General features: G+C 40.5%; 1 protein-coding gene across 4 annotated transcripts in view; it reads right to left on the minus strand.

Moving 5' to 3' along the window:
• adcyap1r1b (adenylate cyclase activating polypeptide 1b (pituitary) receptor type I) overlaps positions 1-15,719 on the minus strand; it is a 31,198-nt gene extending 15,479 nt beyond the window's left edge. Inside the window, exons 1-3 of one of the 4 annotated variants that reach the window (XM_085137223.1) lie at positions 15,362-15,719; positions 12,993-13,061; positions 914-1,054 (exon numbers count right to left, since the gene is read on the minus strand). Coding sequence is in view for 3 of the 4 variants with exons in the window: in XM_085137222.1 (XP_084993348.1) it covers positions 914-970 (57 nt within the window). In the remaining variant the exon portion in view is untranslated. The remainder of the gene's footprint in view (positions 1-913; positions 1,055-12,992; positions 13,062-15,361) is intronic. The other 3 variants (XM_085137222.1, XM_085137221.1, XM_085137224.1) reach the window with 3 other exon arrangements.
• Between the last annotated feature and the right edge of the window lie 4,595 nt (positions 15,720-20,314).

The raw sequence follows: 20,314 nt of genomic DNA on the forward strand, positions 1-20,314 counted from the left end.
TTAGGTAAGGCTGCACTTTTTTCAGTGATCTCGTATAGAAAACTATTCCGCTCGTATATAAAACAGATCCGCGGCTCCGAACCGTAACGGCGTAAAACTGTAAAGTTGAGTCTTAATAGCTTACTTACAACTGGGCTCGTCAGGCACTCTTTTTGGCTGCAGTGGTTATTATTATATTTACATACTTCCATCTCCCGTTTCTGCTCGGTGACAGCTCGTACTTTTTCACTCTCCTTTTTCTCCCTCCCTCGCTCACAGACACATAACAGGTATGGCAGTCCATTCTCCCTGCAGCACAGACTACTAGCACGACTAAAGACTGTAAGCTCTCCATTTATTTCCCTTCCTCCAAACACCTTTGAATTCAAACATGTGGGTATGAGTGATTACATACATAGTGATAATTTGTAAATATTAACTACTCTGTTCTGTGTCCCTTGCCTTCCACTACTCTTTATTCCCCCCCCCCCCCCCCCTCCATTTCATCCTTAATTGTTACTTTCTGCTCAAAGAAAAAAGCTATTCTGTCAGTTTCTCTGTCACCTCAGCCCAGGTGATGATACATCTGCTGTAACTACCGCAGAAGACAGGAGAGGCCATTCTTTCCTCACACAGTTAACAGGCTGGAATAATGCTGAACAATCCATGAATAAATGATGAGGATGCATCTTTATCCATTATTCCTGTCACATGCTGATTGATGAATTATTGATGCAGATACTCCATATGGTTATTCTAAGTAAATTAGTGTACAAGTGTGTGAAAATCAATCTAATATGCAAACACTGCTGAAGTGAATCTCCACCTGTTGCAAACAGAATGTTTCAGAAGCACTTTGACATGAGCAGTTAGCCTTGCTGCACACGTTTTCATAAACCCATTTATAAGACATGAGTAAAGAAATAACACTTACCGAGGGCATAAGGAAGAGTAGGGTGAGGGTCAGTGAACTGATCTTTGCACCAGACATTTTTTTACTTCTTAGGAGTTTCCTCTACACAAAAAGCTCCTCTTGCAGCACTAAACGTGATGGGATGTCACCTCACCTTGGGATCTGAAAATCACAAGTGTGGAAAAGTATGAAACAGCATGTCTACATTACATCTCATTAGCAGTTATAGACAGACACTTAGCATAGTTTTATATGATTGCTTTCAATAGAACATTGCTTTGATGAGTGGTAGAAAGACCTTTCTAAAACCTCTGAATAAAACTGAGATCTGCTAACTGTAAAGACCACACCCTAAGACATCATTTTCACCGACATGAAAAAAACCACTGACCTCATGCCTCGAGGCACTGTCCACTGGTATAGAGAATTAGCATGAGAACAGAAAAAAAACTGACAAATGGACCTAATCCATAGCAGCAAAATACCCCACACAATGTAAAAGACCCACAAGATACCCTAAATGCAGGAGTCAAGGGTTTAGGTTTTTACTTTAAAATAAATCCTCGATATTTGGACTTGTTTTAGTGTTAAGGCCCATTATGGCCTGTATTTGTATAGCGCTTTACTAGTCCCTAAGGACCCCAAAGCGCTTTACACAACCAGTCATCCACCCATTCACACACACATTCACACACTGGTGATGGCAAGCTACACTGTAGCCACAGCCACCCTGGGGCGCACTGACAGAGGCGAGGCTGCCGGACACTGGCGCCACCGGGCCCTCTGACAATTATGTTTTACAACCATTATGTTTTACAAAGGCAGTATTGCATGTGCACAATGCACTCTGAGTCGAGGAACTAAAGTGATTTCACTTCACTGCACATTTCTAATGTGTATGCCAACAATAAAGGAAATAGAGAGTATATGGCTGTGATTTTTTTTTTTTTTTTTTGTTAAAAGGAAAGAAGACAAGTGATAGTAAGGCGTTCCCCATTTCTCTAATTTATGCCTCCTCATATCCTCTATCCTCTGATGAATTGATCCCTGGATTGAATGGTAATTTGAACTGAAGACGGCTTTTCAGATAATGCATGTATGCAGGATCACAGTGAATCCAGAAAGTATTCACAGTAGTTCACTTGTTCAACATTTTGTCATGTAACCTGAGCCTTATTTCAAAATGGATTAAATACATTTTTCATCTCAAAGTTTGACACACAAATTGAGATTCTTGCTAATTTAGTAAAACAAAACAAAACAAAAAATTCCCTTCCTGCTCCTGCGGGCGGTTAATCCTTCAAGCTCGGGTCCTCTACCAGAGGCCTGGGAGCTTGAGGGTCCTGCGCAGTATCTTAGCTGTTCCCAGGACTGCGCTCTTCTGGACAGAGATCTCCGATGTTGTTCCCAGGATCTGCTGGAGCCACTATCCTAGCTTGGGAGTCACCACACCTAGTGCTCCGATTACCACTGGGACCACTGTCACCTTCACCCTCCACATCTTCTCCAGCTCTTCGCTCAGCCCTTGGTATTTCTCAAGTTCCTTGTGTTCTTTCTTCCTGATGTTGCTGCCATTTGGAACCGCTAAATCTATCGCTACAGCCGTCTTCTTCTGTTTGTCTACCACCACTATGTCCAGTTGGTTAGCCACCACCATTTTGTCCATCTGTATCTGGAAGTCCCACAGGATCTTGGGGGCGTCTCCCATTTTGACCTCCGGACTTCCAGGTTTTACTCGGCACAGATGTTTCTGCCGGCCACTTGGTTATGGTGTTCCATGTATGCCTTACCTGCTAGCATCTTTCACCCTGCTGTTATGTGCTGGATTGTCTCAGGGGCATCTATACACAGCCTGCACCTGGGGTCTTGCCTGGTGTGATAGACTCCAGCCTCAATGGATCTTGTGCTCAAAGCTTGTTCCTGTGCTGCCATGATTAGTGCCTCTGTGCTGTCTTTCAGTCCAGCTTTGTCCAGCCACTGATAGGATTTCTGGATATCAGCCAGTTCCTCTATCTGCCGGTTGTACATACCATGCAGGGGCCTGTCCATCCATGATGGTGCCTCCTCTTCCTCCTCTTTCTTGGGTTTCTGCTGCCTGAGGTATTCACTGAGCACGCAGTCCGTTAGGGCCATCTTCCTGATTTATTCATGGATGTTCGCTACCTCATCCTGGACCATGGTGCTGACGCCCACCAGTCCCCGGCCTCCTTCCTTACGCTTAGCATGCAGCCTCAGGGAGCTGGACTTGGGGTGAAACCCTCCATGCATGGTCAGGAGCTTTCTTGTCTTGATGTCAGCAGCTTCTATCTCTTCCTTTGGCCAACCTATTATCCCAGCAGGGTACCTAATAACGGGCAGGGCGTAAGTGTTGATAGCCTGGATCTTGTTCTTGCCATTCAGCTGACTCCTCGGGACTTGCCTGACCCTCTGCAGGTACTTGGTGGTTGCAGCTTTCCTAGCTGCCTCTTCACTGTTCCCATTTGCCTGTGGGATCCCCAGGTACTTGTAACCAATGTTCCCTCTAATTTTTCATGTGTCTGAGCAAAAACACAAACTCCTTGAGCGGTCCCTTGGACCACTGTGAGCAACAGCAGACGTGTGCACTGTGGTCACGCCTGCATCGAATCTATCCAAGTTACATGGTTTATTAAAATAATCAAATTACAGCATTTACATTTATGTTAGACTACTTTTAATTAACTGCTTTAGCCCACTTACAATGAAAATTTAAAAATAATCTTGTTCATGACCTGTGTAGTATGTTAACACTATTGGAAGAAAAAATAACTTGAACTCCAATTTTGAAAACACAACTTTCTTTTTTTTTTTTCTTTTTTTTTTTTTTATATAAAGCTCTGACTTGTATTATGAGTCTGAGTCTGTGGTCTGGGAGAGAGTCTGTAACTCTTTGTCTGCAATATACAGTATATAATGACCAATGTTGGGCAATTAATTATATAGTTACGTCTTCAAAAAAGTAAGTGAGTTTTGCAAACAACAATGTTTTTTTCAGCTTTTTACCTAAAAATGCTGCCAAGGCGGTTTTTCATATAAACATTTCAAAATATTTACAGAACAATCAGGTGCACAAATTATTTGTGCCACTCCAAAAAATAATTTCTGTCCACTATGAGATAAAGGAGAACAACAGCCTGATACCTGCAGGCCTGACAACAGGAGATGTATCACTCCTGTAACACCTGTAACATTCAGCAGTCGCCTCATTGTTCTGACACACACAACAAAACTATTGACTACACTACACACTAACTACACAAGATTTGTGCTAAACGTTGCAAATCTCTCACATCTCAAAACACCGTCACTCCTAAAACTCCTCCCTTCATAAACAACTTAATGCCATGTTGCCATATCATTTTTTGATTGGTCCACATGGTACATTTTTCCACCAATAGGAAAGGCTGGGGGAGTTGGGAGGGGGGCTCTTTTTGCTCACAGGCGGAGAGTGCTTTTGAGCATTTTCCTTATAAAACGCCGTTTTTACCGTTTCTTCCCGCAGTAAATATAAACAACGATAGGAAAAAAACAAACATTGCATATATTTTTTTTTATCATAACTCCGGTTTTACGTGGCCTATTAAAAACTGGTATAAAGTCCACACTCTCTTTATTTAGGCCTCCAACTTTCCCTCATCCAACGCCTGCAACTAGTCCAGAATGCCGCAACACGCCCTTTAAGCGGCACCAGAAGACATGACCATATCACACCCACCCTCGCCAACCTTCATTGGCTCCCCGTCAAATACTGTATGGTTTTTAAAATCCTTTTATACACTTTTAAAATTTTAAATAACCTGGCACCCAGCTACTTAATCGACCTCCTTGGCCTATACATCCCCATGAGAGCACTCAGATCCTCTAACCAGGGGCTCTTAATGCAACCACTCGATGGAAGAGTAGGGGGGATCGTGCTTTTGCTTTTGCCGCACCAAAACTCTGGATAAGCTTGCCGATGTCTGTGCGTCGGAATCCATCCAATCCTTTAAATCACGTTTAAAGGTAAATCTTGTAACATTACAACATGTTCTGAATTTGTAAAACGTAATGAACACTTATATTTGAGCAGCAGTAGTTGGGAAAGGAATTATTATTGCAGTTGTTCCACATGTCATATTAAACCGGCATTTTAAAATGAGACTGCAAGGCGAGGGTGCTTCACATAGTTCCTGTTGCCTGGACTCCTCCCTACTCGTGTCTCTTGAGAGTAAGATATAAGTCAGAAAGATGAGAACTGAAGATGTGGGAAATGAGAAAGGGGGTATGTTTTTACAGCTTTATTGTTGTTAAGAAAGCCCAAAAGACCCACGACTGTGTCACTGCATTCTCAGACAAAGCTCTCAGATAAATTCTCTCAGTTGGTGAAGAGTCGTATTCATCAAACAGACCGTATCATTCAGTGAATTTTCTTCCTCCACTGAGGATCAATTTGAAAATGTTGAACATAATACACTTATCTCGCTGTAGGGACAAAACCTGCTTGAACCACATGATATCTTTAGTCTCACTGCATTGCAACACAAAGAGCAATAGCGCTCTAAATATTTTTGATATATATATATTTTCAATTTGAAAAAAATTATCTCTAAAGTACGTCAAATGTTGTTAATGTGGGATTTAAATTGCCGAGTCAGGGTTTCACTCATCCATATTCAGCACAGTATTGTCAGTCAGCTCTATTTTCAGATTTATTATCATAGAGAAGAACTCTTCTATCATGAATGCTGTGCAGAAGAGACTCAGTCTGCCAGCACAGCTTAAGTGATGGACGTTTTCATTCCAAGTACTGGAGACCAAGCAAGAGACATTACAATGGACTGTACGGTAGGCCTTCATTAAAGACATAGTTTAAAAATCTTGAATCTGCAGCTCACAAGCAGAAAATTAATTATTAGCACAAATAACGCGATGTTTTGAGAAAAAAACACCGAACATCCTTTCATCTTAACCATGTGCTGAAGAAGAGAACATAAATATGTTCAGAATATTCTGTTTTGAGTTCATGGGGAAATGCAGTTTGCAAACCAAGAAAAGAATATTATTTCCCCTACAGCATCAGTTGTGAACCATTACAAAGGCACTGTCTTGCTATCAAATGACTGAGTATTCAAACTGTACATGAACCAGCAGGTCAGGTTGTGTCCGTGTAAAGAGCTCTTGTGTATGCATGTGTGAGCCCTCATGGATGCACCATGACGCAGCAGGCTTAGAGGGCTTGCATGAACAAAGCCAAGTATCAGGACTGGGCCTGGGGCATCATCCCACAGGGAGAACTTGGCAGCTTGGCATTCCTACTCTACCAAAGCCCTGCCAGCACAAACTCCTCCTTCTGCTGTTGTCAAGAGCAACCGCTGAGAGAGCTGCTGAGTTTGGATCTAAAGTGGACCACGTGGCCCTGGGACCTCTTTCTGCTCCTTCTTGAGCTCCACTGTAAATAGTGCCCCTTAAGTTTTCTAATGTGCTTCTATTTATCTCTTAGACAATAAACACCAAAAAACGTAGTAGAAACAGCAGAATCATTAAAGCCTAAAATCAGTCGGTTTTTAAGTCCTGCTGTTAGACCACAGTCACACACAAACACTACCTTCACTTGCAGTTTAAAGTAAGAAGGACACACACACATCAGACAAGACTCAACATGAATGGGAGTTGCTTCATTGCCAAAGCCACCTCAATCACTTCTAATGCTCTTCCTTAGAAAAGCTTTCATGGTAAGTGCTAAAGCACAATCTCCCATGAATTCATTTATTTTACACAACACCATGCATCACAGCATTGATGATATATTACCAAGATGTAGAGAAAAAAAACAAAAAACAAAACAAAAACCTAACACTTCAGTTTCGTTTCCATGACACTGGAATGTTTAGGAGAGCACCTACAATCTTTCTTTGTTTTAAAGAACACTTTCCTTTACGGTCCCATCAGTTTAGAAAAACCTTTGTAGATAAAGTAACTCAAGTTCAGCTGAAATTCATTATACTGGAGACTTGATAGGTCTGTCTCTCAGACTGCATACAGTCTGAACACACTTTGTGAACATATTGTATGCCCCGCCAATGCAGTCCATGAAACCAGAAACTAAAACTCAGTGGGAAAAAAGCCAACATTTACAGCATCTCAATTCTCCTCCTATCTACATGTGTGTGGCTATTTAGGGATATTTTGTAAACAGCAAACACATTGCACATTAAAAATGTTTGTGATTTGATACGTAACATTGAACCTAAATCATGCTTCAGTCTCAGTGAATGAGAGATAGAGTAAATATTTAGATTGCTGCCAGTGTAACCATACTCCAGTACTCCAACTAGGCACCCGGAACTGTCAACACCTCCCACTCTGAACTGCCTGAGGCCAGCTCCATCGTGTGCAGTTGATACGCTCGTCTTGGTCTTTCTTTTCAGTTGATTTGAAATTAAACACCAGGAAAGCAGTGTTTTATCATGTCTGCTGATTTATTAGTTGCGGTTTCATGGATGAGTTTTTGCTTTATTCATGTACGCATGGAAATTGTCTAAGTGTGGCAACAACAGGCCCCACTCTGTGCAGCAAAGGTTTTCCTCCACAGTCAGGAGTATAGACATGAGCGCTGGTACACCATCAGCATGTTGTGTTTCCGACGCTGCTTCGAACCTCTGACATCATAAACTGTAGTTTTAAGAAATGAAACTGATTTGCACTGAGCCAGCAATTCAGTTAGCGATAGCGATCAAGAAATATACATGCAACAACACACTGAGTTGTGTCACTTCAGCTTATGAGACATTAATGAAAACACTGGTATATTTTTTATTATTATTATTATTATCATTATTATTATTATTATTGAGATATGCAGGAAATTCTGGTGCCATCTTGACTTACAAGACACCAGATATGACCTACATTACACCTCAGTACTGGAACAACGGTGAGCGTGTTCCCTATTAAAGCCTTCTGTCAGCAGCATCTCTGGTCTATATTTTTTTGTTTATTTGTTTTAAGTCAGACTGTCCTATCAATCACAAAGGACATCAAACACACTCAGGAACTTGCTTCCACACTTGCTACTCCAACGTTTCTTACACTTGGACTTGTATTAAGTCACATCCTAGTATAATTGTAGATATGTTGATTATTTGTGGCTTGCATAAATGAGCTCAACAGTATAAAAACATAAATACAAATATAAAAATAGCAAAAATGATTTCTGCATATTGAGTTCCTCATTTATTCCTTTATGAATGGTTAAAATCCTATTTAAGCGCAGAGCTGTTGCAGCACCTCCTTGCCTCATACAGCAACAACTCCATTCATTTAGATAACCCCCACCCCCTCTTTCCCACAAATAGAGTGACCCATAGAAGAACAGACCTACAGTTTCTCAGTACAATCATGCGTGGGAGGAAGGAGTGTTTTTGCTTCTTCCCATCAGAGAGCAATGACTGTACTGTTGAACAGAATCAACCCGTAGTTCAAAAATGGTTAATGGCAACATTTCTGCTTGAATATGTTTAAAATAAAGGCTGACAAGTTAGTCTGTATTGTTACAGTAACACAACACTGTTAATAATGGAGACACAAATTTCACAAATCTCCAGGCCAGAAAAGAATAGCCAGACTTCTTCAAAATGATAGAAAGGCAACATTTGACACAGATGGGCTACAGCAATAGAAGTCCATATCAGGTATCCCCTTCCATTACCTAAAAGCAAAATACATGGGTTGACTAAAACGGGACTAAAAAGATTGGAAACATCTTCCTTTGCATAAAATACATGAAATCATGGATCCATCCTGCCTAATAATGTGGTGTATTTTTTCTAGGCACGTTTTGGGCTCCTTAGTACAAACTGAGTATTTGAATTTAAACACTACCCAAGTACTGTTGATGACCATTTCCATCCCTTTATGACCACAGTGTACTCATCTCCTGGTCAGTACATTGCCATAGTCATATACTGTAGTTACATATGTACTGTGTTTGTATATATGTAACTGTGAGTATATATGATCAATCAACATGGCTGTGGCCAACCACACATTTCCAGTCTACAAAAACACCTAAAGACCATCTGGAACCATTTTCAATGGTGTGGTCAATAATCACAAATACATAAGTAGCATAGTTGGAAAGGACAGCTATAAGTTCATGACAGAATGTTTATAATGTTTCACCTAAAAGTTACAAAGTGATTCACAGAACCAAATTAAATTAAAAACTTTGAATAAGAGCAAAGGAAAACAGAAATCTGAAAAGCGGTGGAAGCAGACAGCATTAATATTCATTCTTGAACTCTTGGATCTAAATGTTTGCAAGATGATTACTGGAAAACATTTTAACTGTGTGATTAACGATCAAATTAATTTGATTTACAATATTTCCACACTTCAACCAGTGCAACTGGGGTAGCAGCTGAAGCAGAAAGCCAGGGGCAAAGCAGCAATAGCTGCGATTAATGAAGGGAGACATACTGCTGTCCAATATCCAACAGAAGAAACAAGAATTGAAAGCAGTAATTCATTTTGAAGTTATCTATAGAAACTCTCTTGATAGAAATTTGTGCACATTCTTCCTGTGCATCCAAACATCACATTGAAGATAACACTGAGGAACTCAGGAAATTGTGGCCAGTGGCCAGCAGGGAGTCTAGAGAGGGCACAATCTCACACGATCACATAGCCAATTGACTATATCTATTAGCACTACCAATCTCTATATAGCGCCAAAAGTGATCAACTCACAAACATTTGTTTAAATAATAACCAAACTGGTCCTACTTAAAAACAAACATATTGTTACCCATGAACACACATAAAATGAGAATACATGAGTGTGTGTGGGTGTTTGCCTGTAAGCTCAGCAGCTGCTCAGAATTCTCCTCCCCAAGCTGTAATCAGTGTCCTAATGAGTCTCAGCGGCTTTCATGTTGAACAGTGTCAGCCTGGATGTGTGTAATGTTTGATGCTTCGTCTAAAGAGCACATACCTAATTAAAAAAAGCACACACTTATGCACACAGAGGCACAGTCACTCTCCAAACTAAACATACACACAATGTGGAGACTGCGGTCTGTACTTTGAATAAACATTCGTGTAAAGTTTCACCCAAGAGACTGAGAATAAGCAAATAAGGGATGGAGAAAGTAAGAGGGGAGCAGGCTGGCGAAAAAGAGCTGCATTATGAATATGTGGGTGCTGAGAAAAACTATTCACTCGGGAGAACAGGAATTGGTTCGCTCCGGCATAAGGAAAAGGAGAAGCAAGGATATCCTAATGATCACTCACCTGTAACACTGCTGCGGTGCCGAGAGACACTTTCTCAGTGATGAGATGTATCATTAGAAGGAAAAGAGACAGGGAGGAAAAGCAGGATTGCAAAAAGCGTGAGCCACCTTTGATTTTAGTTAGAGCAGCCTAGCCCCCCAGGATGTGTTCTGGTCAAGCTTTGACAGCTGTTGTAGCTGGGAGAAGAGGCATGCACTGGCTTATCCCCCTCTACTCACTGAGAGAACCTCAAACCAAAACTATTCTTCTCTTTCTATCTCTAATCAAGGAGGTGCTTACTCCTCTTTTCAGAAAAATGAAATGTTCTTTTTGTGCTTCAAGATTAATTATCTCATGTGTTAATCCACCACCGGACTGTCTAATTCCCACTGAATATCTCACTAAGTCACTCAAGTCTCTGGCTCTATATTTAGCCCAAGGAATTATGGGAGGAATTAATATACACAGACATGACTTAGTCTTCATTATTTTGGAGATGGAGAGAGAGGTTCACGCATTACAGAGAGAGGGATGGAGAGTGGGAGACAAAGAAGAAAAGACAGTATGAAAACTGGCCTGGTTTCTCGCTCCTATTATGTCCCATTTTTCCCACAATTCTGTTGGGAATTATGCAGTCACAAGGCTGAGGCAATGGCTTTTTAAAGCGCAAAAGAAAGTAACAGTTTAAATAACATTAAAACATCCTCAAAATGCACCATAGCTAAGAGTCATTAAACAGCCAGATTCTCTGTGAGTGTCACAGACTGTATTGCCAATTTTCATGGCTATAAAAACCTGGCTGTAGGCAGGTGTGTTTTAGGAGCCAGTGGTGACATATGTGAACACAAATTATCCGCTAACATTTGCAGATTTGGTTTGCAGGTTGCAGCTATAAGCTCTACAAATCATGGTGTAGTTTAGTAAATTTCACATACTAAACTAAAGCACAAACTTTATTAGACTGTTTGGACCCCACAGCTCTTTCAAAGCTGAGATGAGTCACCTGTGTGAAACAGTTTTATGACAATCTTTATAAAAACTGTTGGAAGTCAATAGTATTCACTTTAAATAGAATTGGAACCAAGTGCCGCGTACAGGAGTTGCATTTTATGGCACTCTCACTTATCTAGGTACAGTTACTACTGTTACTGTTACAGCTGCTACCTACAATAATATTCCGTTTGGACAACTGTTAGATTTCTTGCAGATGTATTTAGGCTAGTGGTGTGACCTACTTTACAGTGCATACTTTTTTATTGCATATGTTTGCATTTGCATATTAAACAATGTAAAAGTGCATAATGGCAGAGCTTTACGTTACTTTCAAATATTGTACAATATTGTGAACACAATGAGACAGAGAGACAGCTATTTACCTTGCATTTGATTGGTTCCTGTGTGGCATAATTCATAACAGGCATAATATTATGACAGAATGCCTAATATTGAAGTTGATTTCTGCCAAAACAACCCTGAAGGAGAGCTGTGGTATCTGGCATCAAGATGTTAGCAACACATCCTTTAAGTGTGTATATATATATATATATATATATATATATATATATATATATATATATATATATATATATATATATATATATATATATATATATATATATGTGTCTAAAGGTTCAACAAACAGTGTATTATCAAAAAATTAAAGATTTCTGGCAGCTATTTAATTGGTTCAGGTTTTAAAAGGTTAGGCACAGAAAGAGAGATGGGGTGGTGAGTTGCAGATTTGCAGCAACTGGGGACATACAGCTAATGCCCTATGTGAAACAGACAATTGGATGTGTAAAAGAAAATCAGCTGATCTCCTGTAACAGTGGCTGAGCTTTGCGGCCTGCCTGGAATAATGCTATGCTCAACATATTGTATTGAAATAGTAACATTACTTCAGTGTCATTTACAGTTACAGGTTCCTGGAGCATTAACAAACTTGAATTGAATTGAACTGCAAAGCACATGTGTCGTTTTGGGGAGCTGGAAAGATCACCTCCCAATATTTAGAGCAACCCCTGCATACCAAAAATAAAAACACAAAATAATCTCATTGAATTCATCCACTACATTTTTTGTGATGACTGTAACTGCAGTTATATAACCATGGAAGAGCCAGAAGGAAATGGGATAAGGACAAATGTCTAAATACCAACTAAGCAGTGAATGTACACGTGAAAACACACCGCATATGCAAACACTGGAGGCTGTACATATCTCAATGTACAATATTCAATACCTGCTGTTATTAACACACAACCACTGCACTATGAAACATTTTTTCTGCTGCTGTAACAATGTGATTTTCCCAACTTTTGGACTAATAAAGCTTATTTTATCTTGTAAAGTTGTAGATTTCTGTGTTTGGAGTTTATAGCCCAAGCGTTGTGGCTAGAGATGTACATGAGTCCTAAGACACCCCCCCCCCCAAAAAAAAAAAAAAAAAAAAAAAAAATAGTAACCACTGTCAAAACTGAGAGGTTTATAAATTTATAAATAATTTATAATTTATAGAATTTTATATAATTTATAAATTTATAAATTCATTGATGAAGACATTCAGGCACATTCAGGCAGGTCACTTCCCCAAACAAATCAGCCGGATTAGACAGAAGTGCCAATTTGTTACACTCATGTCTAAAACCAGGCAAACACAAAAGAGGACAGAAAGGTAAATCAGGCTTTTATGTATCTGTATTCTGCAGGGAGAACATCCAATGAGGGAAATTAAGAATTAATATTTAAAAGTGATCAAGAATGCCAGGAAACCTCACTGTATAATATTTTTCTTCCTGTGATTAATTATTTTTGATAGAGTGTATATACATACCACTGTCTTTACTGAGTCTAGTTTCAGTTGTGCCCTTGCATTCCTTATGATTTGGTGGGTTGGCCATCACTGACAACACATAGAAAACAAAAAGACGATAGTGGATAAACTTTCAGTGTATCTCTGTACCTTTCTCTGTCACAGTTCCAGTTATCAGCTACACTCCTTTAAACAGTTACACCAAGGGTTTTGACAGGTCTAGGTAAAACACTATTTTCTTACTTTGCACCTTGGACTTGAAATAACTTGCAAAACATTTAATATGTTTCTAACAACTGGTGAATTTAGCATATAGGCATAAATAAACATGATAAGGACCCCAGTGAAGGAGACTTACATGTTTTTTTAAAGGCAGTGTTTTTTAGTTGTGGACATTCGTATATATCATGATCTCGATCTTGAAATTTATATTACATTTTAAAACATTTTGTGTATGTATGGCTGCTACCATAACCAGGTCTTCATTGCGAAAGGCCTTTCATTTCAACAGCATATCCTGGTTACTTTTTTTTTTTTTTTAAATGTATTTTCTTTTAGATAAATTAAACCACAATGCAGAAAAAAATAAGTCTCCAATACTCAAAATTCACTGGGGAAGAACCCAGAACCCTTACTCAATGTGTCCCCTAAATGCAGACCCCCAAGCCTCCCCCATTCTTCATAATCTGTTTAAAGTGACATCAACAACTACCATCCAGAATGATATGTACTAATATGAAGAACTCTGCTGGCGGCTCCATGTTTGGTCAAATTTATAAAGTTCAAATGTAAAATTTTGTGGATTTTGTGTGCATTAAATTATGCACATCACATCCAAAAAACTACTATTTGATTGGATGGTGTAGCCATTAAAATGTGCTCTCTTTGCCATTCAGTTCAACCATCGTATACCATTAATTGCAGACATGGATGTGGCAAGTATTTCAAAACTAACATTACTTTTTATTGTGTTCATCCTTTTGCATGGGAACTGGATCGCCTCAATACAACTATAAATTACACTAGCTCATGCATGACACTGGGTGTGTTACAAGGCTGCCTTGCTGAGACTGGGCCTGATGCCTAATATCTTCTCCTCCTCCTGCCTGACTTTTTCTTCTCTTTCCTCTGCTGATCAGGCCAGTCAACACAACAAGGCTAATTGGGTCATTTAAATGTCAGCATCACTGAGATCTAAAGGACAGAAAAGCTCTTTGGTCCTACTTGTGCTGTTACACTCTAAACGTCTCCTCACTTTCCCGCACGAGGTATTATGGGAATGTCTGTTACTCTTAGGTCAAGCAAATCTAAACAGGATTCTGTGGTTTCTGTGATATGCTGAGCTGTATGTGACCTGTAAATTTAAACAAATTAGAACTGCATACACACTTTTTCTTTGGGATAAACCAACTCAGATATTTAAACAGTTCTCAAGCATGTTCAGATGGAAAAACAGAGCATTACTTATCGCATTTGTGGCGAGTCTTATGAATGATGCTGCAGCTGAGCATTCCAAGATGTAAATAAATAACTCAACAGCATTTTATAATGTCATCGGAACAGAGGGACGCAGACTTGCACGCACACATATTTCCCCCCAACATTAAGAAACACAAGTGCTGAGAGGAAACACATCTTCTACCATCATTCAGACACAACAGACATGTAGATGTAGGCAGCTGGGACTGAATAGCTTTTTCAGTGTAACCCTCCCAAACCAGCCAGGCACAGAAAGAAGAGAAGCCGCAATTGTTATTCAGCGACAGCAGGCTGCATTACAAGGTCACACACAGCATTTACCCAAAGGCCTGGATTTCAGACAGACAGACACACACGCACACACACACACACATATGCATATGCATGTGTACGTATGTATATATATATGTGTGTGTGTGTGTGTGTGTGTGTGTGTGTGTGTGTGTGTGTGTGACAAATTATGGAATAGATGATAATATTAATCTTATCTTTGAGTAATTGAACTGAATACTCTAATAACTGAGGAAGGACTGGATAACACAGAAGGGCTCTTTTATCCATAAAAGAGCTCGTGCATATTATTCTGATTTTAAGAATTACTTAATCAGAATATGTTAAAGACTCCTCATGTTCACAGACGAATATATAGACAATGCGCTATTTTGTAGGTGCTTTTCTGCTCCAATATCCTGTCTTTCTGTTTTCTCATATTCATTGCTTAGTGATGGTCCTTCTCCTTTGCAGTGTGCAAACTGCGCGCTGCCGGCAGCCACTGATAGGAAGCAACCTCCTCACTGAGATCATCCGACACATGCCGCAAGATCCCTGCACGCTCACTTCCATTCTCCTCCCCTTACATGCAGGTTTAACCACTTAAAATGTGATTCGTGAATCCCCCCCGCAAATCTTACCATTTTATCAGTTTGCTCCAAATAGAACTCCTGCGCCGCGGTCCCTTCGCGCACACCACAGGAGACAAATCAAGCCTGGCGGGGCTGTAAAGGTACAAGATTCCCCGGTGGCTCCAGGCGATGCAACTTCCAGCCGGTATGCAGTTTGGGTTTGTTGCAGAATTACCGCTTGGAAGAATGCGGTAATTTTGCTTTTGCGGCAGAGATTAAGGAATGAAACGAGGTTTCCCGTGCCGTGCGTGGAGATTGTTCGGTTGTTAAGTGCTGATATGTCGCTTGGCCCAAGGACCGCTGCCTGCTCGTCTCGTCTTCCACATAAGAATGTGCCGCGCATTTCAACTAGTCCACTCGCTATCACCCCCCCCCCCCCCCCATTCCCTCTCTCTCTCCCTCTCTCTTATCCATACACAAACACTCTCACACATGCGCGCAAGGAAGCTGAAATCCAATTCTACATGATGGATGTGAGACATAAACGGGGTGTGTTAAATTATCTAGTCTCATCTGATTCTACACAGAGACACAGAGATGTGGTGGAACATGAAGAAAGTGTGTGTGTGTGTGTGTGTGTGTGTGTGTGTGTGTGTGTGTGTGTGTGTGTGTGTGTGTGTGTGTGTGTTATTCCTGAGGCATCAGAACGGGTCAAAGAGCTCAAACAAAAGAGATCAGAACCCCGGACAGCGACCGTGACCATTTTAATATAAATGTGTCCATTTACAAATCTACACGTTATAAAATGTCTGGAGGAAATTATCTTGGAAAGTCTATCAATTTTTTGAGAAATCGTCATATAATCTGTAAGATGATTTTAGACACTGTATGTTAGTACACTATGTGTTTAAAGCTGCTTAAGACATTTTATATAATATGTAACTGGCTGCCTTTCCTGCAACAGGCTAATTATGCCTCCCATTCCAAGATTATAAGGTGTGTTTACTGGGAGGAGGTGGTGTGGCATTATGATAGTCATTTGATGAACACTGGCAAAGACTGTGCAAAGACAATGGCAGTAGCTTTTAATGGCTTCTCCCATTTTTTGTGTGTTTCTCAGTTTGCCTTATCAGCTTTTTCTTGGCATCTCTTTCCGTTTGATTCCTGTTTTAATTGAAGACCTGTTCTTCATATAATTTTCTCTGTTTTTATTTCCCTCCTTTGTTCTTTTCCCCACCCTCGTCAGTGTCTGACTGGCATTCTCTGTGCCTTATTACCTTGTTAATCCTCTCTGATACTGATTGTGCACTGCACACTCTGTGAAGGTGATTTACCTGTTTTGCATTTTATTTAGATACAACTCCACACATATAGATGAGTATGCTGTGGTTATTTCAGAACGACCACCTCAATTATAAACAGAATTAACATGTCTTTTTTGTATGTTTGTTGACCTTTCCCACATCGGGTTATGTATTAGCTGTGTGAGCTGGTAATTCTGAACCCAAAAGGACAGACGGCAGGAGTCAAACTCAAAATGAGCATTTAATGCTGATAGTCCAAAATGTTACAGCAAATATGGAACTGAGTAAGTGAATCAAAAACACAAAGAAAAGCCACGAGATACAGATTTGTTGGGGACGTCAGAGTGGGAAGATATAAGGCTGGGGTTCACAAAGACATAAAGGACGAAGGAAAAATAAACAGAGAGAGACAGAGAGAATATATACACTCTCATTATAACAAGGAGAGATAGGTGGGATGCATGGCTCGAAAAATGAGACATAATGAGACGGAGGGAGCAAATTCCACATAAGACACACACCTCTAAGGCCTCAGTGTGTCTAAAGAATGGTTGCTGCAACAGATGATGATTGCAAAACCTCCTCTCTTAAGCCAAAATTTAAAGACGATCTTTCTGTTTTGTTTTGTTTTTTAATTTATTGGTGGCAGGGTGTGGTTTTGCCTCAGCTAAAGGGGAGGGGTGGAACAGAGGAACAGGAGGCATTGCTAGGAGACAAAGGAAAGCACAGCTTCCAGCTATTGTCTAATTACTTCTATTCATGTAGTAGTGCACCAGAACTGAGGTGTGCAACATCCACTTGGACTGGCAGCCAGGGAAACTGCAACAACGGATAACCCTGAGTGAACTGTGCATTGTCTAAAAAAATCATTAAAGATAGTGTGTAATGTAAAAAATAAAAGTATAACAAAAGTGTTGTGTCTGACTGTCTGTGTTAGGGAACCCACAGTGACACAGAAATACTGCACTGGTGCCCAACACCACCAAACAGCAGAAAAAAATATTGGACTCACAGCCTATAACAGCCATTGCAAGCACTGACACAGATAGTGGCAGAGCTGTCCACAATGCACCAGAAACAGATGACTGGAGGCAGCTGGAGGCACGGCACTGCAGGCCTAGGTCGAGCAGCACATCCAGGAAGTGGAAAACCTTGGACCTGGCCTAGGCCCACCACTCTGCTTCACCTGGTTACCTTAATCAAGAAGCTGGAGATAGGTGATAGTCATTCTTGGAGGATGGCAAGGCTTGGCTGGCCATCTCTGCTCTAATCCATCTCAAAGTTGTTCTGTTGGCTTGAGGTCAGGACTCTGTGCAGGCCAGTCAAGTTCTTCCACACCAAACTCACTTACCCAGGTCTTTGTGGGCCTTGCTTTGTCCACTGGTGGGCAGTCATGTTGGAAAAGGAAGACCCCTCCCCAAACTTTTCACATACAGTTGGAAGCATGAAATCGTCCAAAATGTTTTGGTACAGTGAAAAATTAAGTTTCTTTTACTGAAACTAAGAAACTAAGAAACTACGATCTAAATGTCGGTCACTGGTCTCTCAATCTCCTGTTGGAGAGCTGTGAGCTTCTCCAAGATGTTATCTGTGCTGCATTAGATGAGCACATTTTGAGTATGCACTGTTCTTTTGCTAATCTCAAGGTTTGGAGGTATCTGGCAATGAACTCTGCAGAAAGTTCTTGACCTCTGTGTACAATGCACCTCAGCATTGCTGACCCTGCTCTGTGATTATAGGTGGCCTACCACTTCATCGCTGCTTTGCTGTCGTTCCCAATTGCTTCCACTTTGTTACTGTAACACAATTGTGTTACAGACATAATACAACACACACACATACACACACATATACACACACAAGCAGAGCCTGTGTTTGCAGGGAAGTGATGGATTATTTTCAGTGTGATTACACAACAAAAACTTGTTCTCCTCCATCTCAGCTCTTCCTCTGTCCCCAGTCCTGGCGTAACTGAAATAGGCAGAGCATGATTAGGGAATTGGTCCCAGCTGCTCTGCCAGACACTGCCCTCTGAACCTATTTCACCACCCCTCCCTCTGTAGCAGAGCCACAGACCGCACTCCTCCACAGATATAATAACACTAACAGTTGACTGTGGAATATTTTGTAGTGAGGAAATTTCACGACTGTACTTGCTGCACAGATGGCACATTTTCTTTTTCTTCAACCATTCTTTGACACTTATGTTTGAATGGGTGAGCAAATCCATAGAATTGAGGCTGTGATTAGCTCCTGCCTTGCACACCCTTTAAGGCAGGCCTTTGCAATATTCATCATCAAAAGAGACATTTTGTTTCTTCTGCCAAACACAGATATGTATACATATAGTATATGCAGGGATCTCAAACTTAAATGAGCTGTGGGCCATTGCTGGCACTGCTATATCATTAGAAGGCCACTTTAGTGTTAAGGTAGTACAAAAAAACAAACAAACAAGAAAACTGAACAAGATAATTGAAGCCTTTCACTGAACTACCAAATAAACACATTGGTATTCTCTTTCTGGCCAGACACACGGGAGCTTCTGCTATAATTTTGTTCGTATTTAACAAAATAAAAATGCAGACATAAGTGTACACATTAGTTTTTGACTGCTAGTGAAAACTAACAAAAAAAGTATATATGTATGGCTAACTCTAATTCTAACCTGTGGCTCGTAAGCCGCATGCAGCAAAAGAACCAGATGTGCCTCGTAAGCCGTAGGTTGCCTTTGCTATAAGGGATGGACTGACCTCAGTTTAATAAGTTTGTGGAACAGTGTGGGGATCAGTCTCATGATCACACTCTATGCTTTGCTTTTAACCATGTGACAGTCAAATGTTGTACCTTGCCACAGCACCAACATTCCTCTATTTGGCAATGATTAGAGACAGACTTAATTATTGAAAAAAATCAAAAAGCCAGAAGCCTGACACTGACTACTTTTGCACATCACAATCAATATCCAATCCATTTTGCAAAACACAGTTATGTATGCCTTTGGGAATCCAGTTTCCTTACTAATGACATTTGGAGGTGGAAGGGGGAGTGTGAAATAAATAGACCCTACGTAGCCTCAGGTGACAGTTTTGTGGTGTTTATTGCCACAATATTTTTTTCCTTTTTCCTGACATTAGGAATTCTTTTCAGCTGCTTCTCCACTCCACACTCAGCTCCTCTCTCGAGCCGCAGCATCACTGAAAAGGGAGAGTTTGATTACTGAGTGGCAGCAGCTGCCCTGCCAGCCACCCTGGCACTGACCCTCAAGCCCACTTCACCACCCCTCCACTGTAGCAGAGCCAGAGACCCCACCTCCACCACAGTGAGCCTTTAGAAGAGTGTCTCTAAAAGTATATTTGTTCAAGTTTACTGGCTTGCCCAGTGCAGTTGTTGTAAAACTCTGCTCATCTGCCAAAAAATGGAAAAACAAGCAGAAATGTCAGTCCACTGGAAAAAGAAAGAGTTCAAATCCAAATCCTGTTCCAGAGAGAAATAAAAAAAATATATGTATAACCTGGAATCACACACTGTTAGCATGGCTTATTGGTTTCACTGGTGCAATGAACTCACCAAAGATCTCCTCAGTATTCTCTGTTCTTGTGTTGGAAAGAAAAAGGTGCGAGAGCTGCTGGAGGGTTATAATAGTATGATGGGAGTTATTTTATCAATTTGTACTATCAGAAAAATGGCAGAGCAAGGTCTCTAGTTGACGTGGAGC

This window comes from Neolamprologus multifasciatus, chromosome 17 (genome assembly GCF_963576455.1).
Source record: "Neolamprologus multifasciatus chromosome 17, fNeoMul1.2, whole genome shotgun sequence".
Taxonomy (NCBI): Eukaryota; Metazoa; Chordata; class Actinopteri; order Cichliformes; family Cichlidae; genus Neolamprologus; species Neolamprologus multifasciatus.